The following is an 11,169-nucleotide window of genomic DNA, read 5'->3' on the forward strand; positions in this document are numbered from 1 at the left end:
GATAATCATTGTTTACATTGTGTTCCTAAGGCCTCTCAGCTTCTCAGGAGAAAAAATCCTAAGGAAAGGATTTTTCATAAAACATATTTGTGACAGTACCTCAGCTTGTCAGCCCCAGGACTGGAGAGCTGCAACCCCTCAGCAGCTCCATCTGAACCAAGGGAGAGCTGATCCTGGCAGTGCTGGGACTGAGACCCTCAGCACACCTCCACCACCACCATCACCACCACCATCACCACCATCATCATCATCACCACCACCACCACCCTCACAGCTGAGCACGCCTCTGCTGCTCTGTGGAGGCTGCAGGCCCCCTTTGGCACAAGTTGCTGCAGCCTCTAACTACAGCCAGGAGCTGGACCCAAAGCCAGCTCTTCCACTGGCATCTCCTCAGCACCTTCTGCAAGGCTGCCTGGCAGCAACAGTGGCACTCAGCTGGGACCCAGGGCCTTTGGCCAGGATCTGCTTCAGATCTTGCTATAAACTGCCAGGTCAGCTGGATCCTGCTAGAAGTGTCTACAGCCTCCTGTAGCCACCCCTTCCCAAGAGCAGCACCTGACATTCTGGTGCTCCTCAAAGGCCCCCAGCAATCCCAGAAGAAATTCCTACAGGATCTTGAATCACAGCCAGGAAACTGGCAGTGAGTGCTGTGCCCATGGCCACCTTGGCTATCCATGGTCTCTGGCCAGGGAAGAGGGCAGCCCCTCTGACATCCTCAAACCTTCTTCACCATGAGCTTTAGCTCTTCACTTTTACTGATGATTAACATATCAGCAACAAAGTGCAGTCACAGAAAACAATTAAAGCTTAAATAGTCAAAGGCAGTCAATGAGATTCTGGCAAGCACATAGACAATTAAAGCTTAAATAGCCAAAGGCAGTCAATGAGATTTTGGCAAGCACACAGACTGTCAGGTGCTTGTGCCTCATTTGCCATCAAATCATCAAGCTCAAGGTACAGCACATACAACTGTCCAAAGCGTGCTGGGTGGGAGAGAGGGAGAGGAAGGAGCTGAGGAAGAAGTCACTGCTGCCTCACTGCACAAATGGCCAGTGCTGTTCCCCTGGTGACAGCCCCAGCACCATTTCCCCAGGCTGAAGAGCCCCAGCTGGGTATCTGTGGGTGGGTCCATGCCCACCTCCAGGTGAGGGGTGTGGCAAGGGCTGCCCTTATAGGGACGTGCCAGGGATGCTGCAGCAGTTGGTTGGTGTAGGTGCTGGTTCCCTTGGTCCCTCCCAGGATGGTGGGCTTGAGGATGGACATCAGCATGCTCCTGGAGCCTCTGGGCTTTGTTAAGGTCCTTGAATGGGTGAGTGGAGCTGGGGGGGCTGGTTCCTCTGCTGTCCCTGGGCTGGGTATCCCTGGGGAGGTGTGAGCCCCTGGGCTGACAGACCCTGCCCCAGGTTGCTGCTGCTAGGTGTCCAGCACTGGGCTGCTCTCAGCCTCACCCTTGGACTGCAGATCCATAAACTTGATGTGGTAGTTGCAAGTGTGTTACAGCAACACAAGCTGCTGTGTGTTATGTGTTCTGATGACTGGGGATTTAAGGTCTGGATAGTGAGAAAAGAGTGTGGTAAAAAGTGATAAAAGCTATTTAGAGAGTAAAGTTGATATGTGATACTCTGAGCATGTACTTTCTGTTTGAATTCATAGTTGTGGATATGCAAGACTTGCAAGAATACTTCCTGTATTACCTGCAAGAAATACTATGCTGGCTGTTGGCATACAAAAAAGCCAACAAAATACAACCCCCAAAAATTTTTCTATGCAACTAAAAATAAAATATACAGAAAGCACTTTTAGATGGGCTTTGGTTAGCAGTGTTGCTTATGCTTTTGGATTTTAGAAACTTGACATTTTCTTCTTGACATCATACTTCAGCTTTGCTAACTTTGTTGCTATTTCTTGTCTTTAGCTATTTCAGCTAAACGTTGAGTTTGCTCCCTTTGAGCTCTAGTGGTGTGCACTAATGTGTCTGTGTATCAATTCGTACAGGTTCTTGCCATCTTTGTTTTTGCCACATGCGGAGGCTTTCGAGGTGAAACTGCTCTTCTAGTTTCCTGTGAAGGTGTGGTAAACAAAACAGTTACAGCTGCTTTTGCTTATCCATTCAGGTGAGCATTAGCTCTTCAGTTATTACTTGATAACTACTTTTTATTCCCCTTTTCCCTATCTGCCTCCTTATGAACATGTGCTTACTGTATAAGTGAAGATGTGAAACTTCTGGCTTGCTCTGTAGCAGCAATAAAATATTTAGTTGAAGTCATTCAAAGCACTGAATTTGTTAGTACCTTATAGAAAGAGGTAGTTAGAAATGGCAGTAGGCTGTTATGCTCTGTATTACTCTATCTTAAGCTCCAGTCTAGCAGTGCATGAATGTAATTAGTAAGACAAAAACCACAATCCATTTTAACAGCCTAATTCTTCATCAATTTGTAGCTGCTTTGGCGGTCCAGATAAGATTATTTTGAATGTGCCATTATCCTATTTTTGTTCAGAGACTGAATGGAAGATTCTTTTCTGTTTATTCCAGTATTATCTTGGTGAGGCTGTTGGGCACAAAAAAACCTAAATACTTCAGTGTCATTGCAGTGCTCCTGTAGAGAAAAGCTCCTTTCCTGGAGCAGAAGGAAAAAGGCTTCCTCTTAGCTTTTGCAGCAGTGCAAAAGTGCTGCAAAACTGCACAACTGCAGAGTGCAGGGTTGGTGTTCCATATGTGTTCAATAAATGTAATAACATAAATAAATATAGAGATTGATTCAATGGACAGTCAGTAAAGAGCACTACAACTGTTTAGAATTTTGTCACAAACCCCAGCATTTGGAGGGGAGAGTGAGGATCTGAAATAATTCTGTGCTGGTCACAGAGTGGTCAATGGTAGTCATACAGCTTTATTTATTCAGCTTCAGTGTTTGTGGGTTTTGTAGCCATAATGCCTTTTAAGTCCTGATCACCTTGTTTAACTGCAAGTCTCTCAAGCAATGTTGCGAAGTCTACTTCCAAATTGGGAATTTTTTGTTCAACTGCTCTAAAAATGCAATTAGGGTTCTTCTCCTGAAGGTACTGTTGTATATCTTAGTGCAGGATTGGATACAATCTTCAGAGAACTTGACAAATCTTTGTGTTGCATAACTGATTATTTATATATCTATAGTGTATCTTTCAGAATAAACTTATACAATCAGAATGCTGAAGCTCTGTTGCTGAAGCATGGAGTATAATTAATGAAGTATAAAAAATGAAGCTCCCACTGCATAGCAAACTCTGACTACATGGATATAATCTTCACAGGCTGAATACTGCTGTATTTAGTGCACCAGACCCAAAAGGCTGTGGTGGCACTTGGACTGATGTCTGCCTCACGGGTGACTTCTCCTCTTCTGCACGCTTCTTTGTTGCACTGGCAGCATTGGTGTTCCTCTACTGCGTTACTGCCCTCGTGGTATATATTGGATATAACCATGTGTATCAGCAAAATAACAAGTTGCCACTAACTGTAAGTAATACTGAGATATTTTAACGCTTTGACTTTGAAGCTGCAAAGGGATGAGAACTTTTGCTAATGCAAGAATAATTAGTGAATATCCAGTAGTTACAAAAGTTAAATGAAGTGTGAGCACAAGTATCTCAGAGTGGTCCCTACAGGGCTTGAGCAGAAAAGAGGACCCAAAGCCCTTGGCCTTCCATGGCATCACACCTTATGCAGTTATTGAAGCAGTGGAATGAACTTTCACTTTTTCAGGTGAACAGTATCTTCACCACAACTTTTCTTTTGTATCATGGAATTGAGTATATTGTTCCATAAGTGGGATGTCCTCTGTTAATCTGACATTTTTCTCTGTATAGAGGACCTGCTGCAATTGGCAGAGGAAAATAGTTAAACAGTTACATTGTGAATTTTAGTCACCTTCAATATTGAAGCTCTGAATGAGAAAATTCATAACATGCTTGAAAATGGACTTAATGACTTTTCAAACCAAACTTTAGCCCATCAGCCACCCAGATTTAAATCCTCTGCCCTTTTCCCATCACCCTTGCTTTACTTAACTTTTGTTTAAATTCTCATAAAATAGGTGCTAGGCATCTGCTTTTAGAAACAGATTTCTTAGGTTAAGATTGTCTTTTGCATCTATCAAGCACAAGCATATAGTTTTGTAGCTGGTTATCAACACTGAGTTGTAACTATAACATTGTTAATTACTAAATTGGCTTGTGATTGTTAGCATTGATGCAGTTATCTTGGTGATATAGCTCATACTGTCCCTGCCTCGCTCTCATGTATATGCCTGAATTTTTTTTTAACCTGTTAATGAGTATTTCTCTTGTGTAGGACTTGGCAATCAGTGTCTTGATAGCCTTTCTGTGGCTGGTCAGTACTTTTGTTTGGGCAAAGGCTCTTGCTGACATCAAGGTGTCCACAGGAGCCAGCATTGTTCCAGGAATTGAATCTTGCAAAGCACCAGGAACAACTTGCCATTTTCTTTCTGTGACCAGCATGGGAATTCTGAATGTGTCAGTGGTATGTATGCCTTCCTCCATATGGGTACAATAAATGTGTTGGGAAACAAGAAATGGCACCTGAGAGCCCTGTTCTACTGATTGCATGTGTTGCTCTGTGTTAAGATTTCTTTATGGGTTATTTGTCATTCAGGTCCATTAATACTGTGGTAAAACACTGGGCAAATAATTTCTTGGAGGAAGCAAGTTTTTTTCTAAAGGAAATTAAGAGAAACATCTTGCAGGATCTGCCTCTAGAGCTGTTACATGCAGCATTTCTAGACACATTTGAGTGTCTATTTATGCTTTTAGCCCAGAGCAACTTAAAATATCTTACTGAGCCACCCACGTGGTTTGATGACTGATATAAGTAAAGAGGAAATGCTGTGCTGGTGCTGAACCTAGCTTTTTACTCAACTGTGAGCATTTTTACACATCAGATTGAGGTTCCTTGAAACATAATGGTATGAAGCTCATGTTCATACAAAGAACACTTCATATCAGAGCAGATTGGGCTTATTGTGTGATCTTCCTAGTGAATCCTACCTTTCAAAACTCAGGCTGTTTATTCATTGGCCTAATAATCAGTCATTTGGTATGAGAGTGCATATGTGGGGGTGCTCAGTGACTGAAAAGAATTTGTCTAATTCTGTGAAAAGTATGGAGTAAGTTTGACTATCTGGCCTACAAAGAGCTCTGTTAAGAAGCTAAAATAGCTTATATTACTCTGAAGAGTTATATTACTCTGAAGAGTTTGGAAATGTCTTGTCCAAATGAAAGGGGTGCCAAAAATAGTGCTTGTTACTGGTTTGTCTTGAAGAGACTTTCTGGCTTGTTTTTAAAAAAGAAAAACAAAACCCAATCAAACACAACAAACTTAATATTACATTTCCCCCCCCTTTTGCTTTCTCTACAGGTATTTGGCTTGCTTAATATGATTTTATGGGCAGGAAATGTTTGGCTTGTATACAAGGACACCAACCTGCACAGCCAATGGAACAGAATTTCTGAAAGTACAACTGAAAGAGTATAAAAACAAGTTGATATTTTGAAGTGCTTCTACTTTCACATCACACTACCAAGAGCATGAGGCCATTAGGATTCATTTCAGTAATGACTGATAATTCATACAAACTTCTATTTTGTACTATAGTTTGATGGAAGGTCTTGGGTACTCCAACTGAAGTGTTTAATTATCATGAAATATATTGTGTCTTTCAAGGCTGTGCAGCATTGTATTGCAGTTTTTGAAGAGCAAAATGAAGAGGTTATCTGGATGCTGACCCTTTCTGGTTCTTAAATTAACCTTATAGGAGGCATGGCTGAGAAGCAACTCTATCTGGGTTATTACTGCATCATGTTTAGTTCTGCCAAGTCTTCTCTGAAAAATGGAAAATAAATTCACCCAGGGCAGGTGAAAATGCAGTTTCATTTCTTCCTGCCACTGATACCTAGCAAAAGTCTCCTGAGTAGAATTCATAGCTCTGTCAAAGTTGCAGCCAAGATGTGTAGGTTTCCAGATAGTCCTATCAGATCTGCTGCTGAGCCTGTCAGGAAGGACATTACTCCTATGTTTAATATGTAGTAACTGTTTAATGGTTTGTGACAATCTCTGAAAAAGGCAATTTGTTGAATGAGTTCATAGCTTCTAGTCTCACTAATACGAGAGTTTGTATATGGGTGCAATAGATGACTTCAACCCTTGAAGGAGGTGGGGGAGGGAGTAAAAAGAAAGTATGGCCCAAAACACAAATACTGTAGAAATCAAAGTTGATATAGTCTGCTACTTCTTGGGCTTCTCTCTGTTACTTTTGAGGTGCATGAGCAGAGTTTGTACATGAAAGGGTGTAAGGGGAGATGTCTGAATATAACAAACTCTTCATTGATGTTCAGCTCATTCATTAGGAATGGTATTTGGGTCTTCTCATGTGGACTTCTTTATTAAGGTGCCTGACTCCCTGTGAATTGCCCAGAGAGAATGCTTCAACAAAGTTAATACAAAGGGTGTTCAGTTCTTTTTGTTTTGTTTAAACTGTTTGTGATAAACATAGACATAGTAGTGTGTATATAATGCAAGTTGTAATTGTTTGGTGTGCCAGAGCTATTGACCTTCTGATAGCAAACTGTAGTGTCAAAGAGTGTAATAAAGTCATGAGTGCTGGTGAAGGAACGTGCCTTGGCTCCTTGCTGCTGCAGCAGTGCATGCAGATGCATTCATTGGCTTTGCAGTTTCTGGGGCAGGGCTTTAGCTGTGGCTGGAGGAGTTACCTGTGCTGCAGGAGGGGCTCTTACATTGGGGCCCTGCAGGTTTTTTGGTAAAGAGGGCTATGTATCACTCCTGCAGGCTTCTGCTGCTCAGCACTTTTCTGTCTGTTCAGAGCAGGGGCTTTTGTAACTTCAGAATTTCATTTGAATTGCCTTTTGTAAGAGGTAATAAGGGCAATTTTCATTTGTTTGCATCATTGTGCAGGTTTATTTATTTAAAAATACATATTTCATCCTAAAATCTGAAACTCCTATTTTCATGTTGTCTAAGAAAAAAGATGGTAATTATACATTAAGCTTTTCAATCTTTGGGATTTAAGGTTATAGATGATGTGGCTAAACTTTTTTTACTAACCTTTAATATTTTCAACAGAACTATGTTCCTGTCTATTTCTTAGGTGCTTATCTATTTTATCACAAACAGATCTGTTAGTCAATGGTGTGGCCTAGTTGTAAAATGGTAATAGTGAGTATTTTTGCACACATGAGAGGTGTAATGGATTAGATCAGTATATGCCTTATTGATGGCTGAGTTCTAGCCAACAAGTGAAACAGAGCTGGAAAGCTTAGCACACTGATTGTTCCAACAAAAACTTAAATTTCATACTCACTCAAAAAGACATCCCTTGTTTCCTTAGGCTGAAATCTACCTTTATGCTTTTTGTAGAAGAAACAACTGTGTCACATCCCCAGAGTGCTGCCCTTCAAAAGATGAGGTGATGGAAGAGGCAGGGCTATAGTTTGTAAAATAGAGATTCAGAAATAAGGGGTTGTGTTTTGTACAAATTCAGGCTGCACGTGTTGTGTCTGTTCCATAGAGCTAAATGCAGAGCCAGGTTGCTGTTAGCAGGCCAAGGTAAGTGTGATGTGTAGACCACAACAAGCAAGATTTTAAGAAAGGAGAAGTAACCCCGTGTGCACTTGTGGCTCGTTAGGATAAAACTGGTTTCCCTCTGCAGGGGGAGGGACTGATCAGAATCCTGCAGGCTTTGATGGCTGCTGGGTCCTGCAGCTGGGATGGCATGGGAAGCATCCTGCAGCAGGGGAAAGCAGCTGCTCTCATTTACCCTGGACACCCACAAAGGGCTGAGCAGTCCCTGCCTTTGAACTAACATCATGTTTGTGCAGGCAGCACCAAAACACTCAGTGTCTTATTTACTCATGCTGGGGGAGGGGATGGCTGTCTGATTTCCCAGCTTTATCTGGAGTGCACAAGAGTCACCACTGCTATCAGGGGATGCAGTGTGCTTGATCCCTCTGTACTGAGGCAACAAAGGGCCTGGATCTCTGCCAGCTCTCTACAGGTTTGTAATCCTCAGCTGGCAGCAATTTTACTTGCAGCCATCAGTGGAGCAAGCTCATCAAAACCCTCTCATACTGCAGGAATTATCCTGGTAGCAGGCTATAGTTCTGCAGCCCTAGCAAGTCAAGTGCTGTGTGATCCCTGGTGTGATGCTGGAGAGGGGATTTTGATCAGAACCCCATGGTGGGGAGGAGGGCTGTAAGGTGATGGTGAAGGAAAATAAAGCTGAGGGGTCAGCATGGGGTTACAGCAGAGAATTCCTTAGTGAAGAATAGAATCCATTAGCATTAGGAGGTGTTTAAGGAAGCAAATATATCGATTTAGGCTGCTGTGACCAGTGCTCTGGGATCAGGCCTCTGTGACAATGCTGTATATTGTGCATATTCTGCATATGCTGACTCCTGGGAGTGTCCCTGCTGTGGGAGGTGGCACGGTGACAGTGCTGGCTGAGAGCTTTGCCACCAGCCTGCAGGAGAAGCAGTAGGAAATTAAATCCAAGAGAGGCCTGGCAATGCCAAATCCCCAAGAGCCAGTGCCAATAGTGCAGGATGGAGTCACTCTGAGGTCTGTACCTCTTTGGCCCTGTCACCTCAGCAGCAAACCCATCTGCAGCACAGGCTGGGACACTGGAACACAAGCTGACAGGCCAGCACCATTGCTAGAATGGATTGTACTGGAGCCCAACAGTGATGGCTGGTGAATTCTTCAAGGCTCTGGCTCTGCTGCTCACTTGGCTAGCAGTGGAAGGCATGGGGGTGGAGCTGCCACTGAAGAAGAGAAAGCAAACAGATGCCACCTTGATGTGAAGGGCTGTGGGACTCCGGGTTCATCACCTCCTCATAGACACAGGGTACCTGCAGCCTGTTTATTTTCCCCCATTGCCCAGAACTGAGCACCACATAAAGCTGGGGCCATGCTATGCTGGTTTGGCTGCAGGCCCTACTGCAAACTCCTGGGGAGCTGTAGGGTACCTCACTCCTGGAAACTGCCTGAAGACAGTCCCTCATGCTTCCAAAAAGGCCCCACTCCTGAGCAAGTCATGACAGCACATCAAATATTCTGGATCATCATGGATCATCTACTTCTATTCTTGTGGGAGGACTTAGTGTGTGTTCATTCCTAACAGATTTGCTGTATTGCCTAAAGCAAAACTGTTGTCACAGAGACCAGAGTCAGAAGCAAGACTTTGCTGCTTAATCACCTTGAAATACTAAGCTGAATAATTAGTCAAAAGAATGGTACAGGATAGGAGTGCATCCCCATCCCTTAACTATTAGGGAATGAGGGCATTTTCTTCAAGCTTAAGATGTAGTCCCTGTGTATTAGCAACACTCCAGAGTTGCATTTTAGAGGCTGACTCAAATGTGGAATTTGCTTCTGTCATGTCAAGTGAATCCAGGTGTACCCTTATAAACACTGCTTTCCTACAGACACTGTGTAGTTAGAGCAGGTAGAAGAAATTAAAAATTTTAGCCTTGTGTTTTTAAAAATTTTCCTTTTACTATTTAGTTGTAACTTCCAAAACTTTACCTGTACTCAGTAGCTCTCTTCCTGCCTGGATCTTTCATTCTTCATCCTGAGTTAGGAAGTCGGCAAGATAGAGCTGACTGATGTTGTGCCATCCTTAAAATTTGTGGCCACATGGACACAGTCAAAGGTTTTGCCCGTTGTTTCAGGACAAGCACTCTAGGGGCCAGGGAAATATGTGCCAACCCTTTTCTTTCATTCTTTCTTTGAGGAAATCTTATTCTCTGTTATCCATGTTTTCAGTTAATGTTTCACTGTGGGTTCTGCTTGGCTGACACAGGAATGCTTCCTCAGGCTTCCCCCCCCCACCTCCTGGACAAAACCCATAATACTCAGAGTATTCTTCTATAAGAGCCTTCTTCTAGCTCTCTAAGTAGGTTCCCTGTCATTCTGCTACATCAGTGATTGTTGCAAACAGTAGGGGTGTATTTGGACAGCTGGCTCTCATAATCCATCAGGCCCATGGAATCTGATTGATTGCTGCTGCTGCCAGGAGACTGTACCTGCTGCTTGCAGGTACCCGTGCCCTATCAGCAAAGGGTGGTTTGTGCTTGCTATTACATCCTGTCAACAATTGAGCAACTCCTCATTTATTCATAAATCTTGCTCTGTCTTTTCTTGGCCTGTGACTTCACATTATCACTGCCAGCTGTGTTTCCTCCTTACCTGTCTGTGCAGCCTTTTGACATAATGCAGTCATGGAGGAGGCTCTATGCTGATATTTAACTCACAATCTGAGTAAAAACTGGTATTAGCACAAGCTTTAATCAATTCACCTGTTTGGTGTCAATTTAATTTGAAGTTTGAAGTAGCCTGCACTCAGAGCCAGAGATGTTGCTTTCTGTGGCTTAAGATCAGCAGCTGAATCCCCTGGGTTATTTCTTGTCATGTAAAGCAGTAGTCATTTCATATGCTGCACCTGCCCTGCCTTGGGATGGTATTCTATCTGTTGTTATACATGTTGATCTTCCTAGCTCCTTTTTATTTTCTCATTTATATACAACATCCCCTAAATCATCTTCCTCTGGTGACTTCAAATCTAATTCTCCACTACTTTCTGCAGATACAGTAGCTATTTTTAATTTTTGCATCCCAATCTGCTTTTGCAAGCAACTAATTTTAGCTTAACGTTTAATATGATCAGGTTCCCTTGGAGCTCTCCTTTGCTCTGGGGTGAATGGCTGCACTGTGCATGCTAATCCTTCTGCTGGACTCTCCTGCTTTATGCTTCTGTGGCTTTTCTTTCCCTTTTTCTGAATTGAAAATACTATATTTCACTATTACCTTTATGAGCCACTAGACTCTACTCCTTTTCAAGCTTTGTAGTATTTTCTTTTTAAACAGCTTTCAGATCCAAGAAATTATTTTCTGCTTTTACACCGGCTCTAGCAGAACAAAATGTTTTAGCTGCTCCCTCAACAGTCACATTAATACAGGAATTGTATCCTCAGGTTTCATTTCATAATCACTCTAAAATGGCTAGAGAACACTTATTTCTATATTGTGCCTGATCCTATGAACTGGAATGGCACACCTCTTCTTCCACAGAGAGGTGGCTGCAGCATGGAAGATCTCAG

At 42.8% G+C, this 11,169-nt stretch overlaps 1 protein-coding gene across 1 annotated transcript; it reads left to right on the forward strand.

Moving 5' to 3' along the window:
- Nucleotides 1-1,240: 1,240 nt before the first annotated feature.
- Nucleotides 1,241-6,538, forward strand: SYPL1 (synaptophysin like 1). Its single transcript, XM_071424330.1, has 5 exons — nucleotides 1,241-1,309; nucleotides 1,996-2,114; nucleotides 3,292-3,496; nucleotides 4,331-4,519; nucleotides 5,414-6,538. Exons 1-5 carry the CDS (start codon nucleotides 1,241-1,243, stop codon nucleotides 5,528-5,530), a joined length of 699 nt encoding a protein of 232 aa, XP_071280431.1. The 3' UTR covers nucleotides 5,531-6,538.
- Nucleotides 6,539-11,169: the final 4,631 nt, after the last annotated feature.

The sequence above is a fragment of the Agelaius tricolor genome, unplaced genomic scaffold (assembly GCF_023055355.1).
Source record: "Agelaius tricolor isolate 1412-34295 unplaced genomic scaffold, bAgeTri1.0.p SCAF_3, whole genome shotgun sequence".
NCBI classification, from domain to species: Eukaryota; Metazoa; Chordata; class Aves; order Passeriformes; family Icteridae; genus Agelaius; species Agelaius tricolor.

Excerpts from the sequence above, each read along its gene's own strand:
- SYPL1 (XM_071424330.1), top strand. The coding sequence starts at position 1,241 with ATGGTGGGCTTGAGGATGGACATCAGCATGCTCCTGGAGCCTCTGGGC. Across the intron at positions 2,115-3,291 it reads GCTTTTGCTTATCCATTCAG|GCTGAATACTGCTGTATTTA; the intron begins GTGAGCATTAGC and ends TAATCTTCACAG. Across the intron at positions 4,520-5,413 it reads GAATTCTGAATGTGTCAGTG|GTATTTGGCTTGCTTAATAT; the intron begins GTATGTATGCCT and ends CTTTCTCTACAG.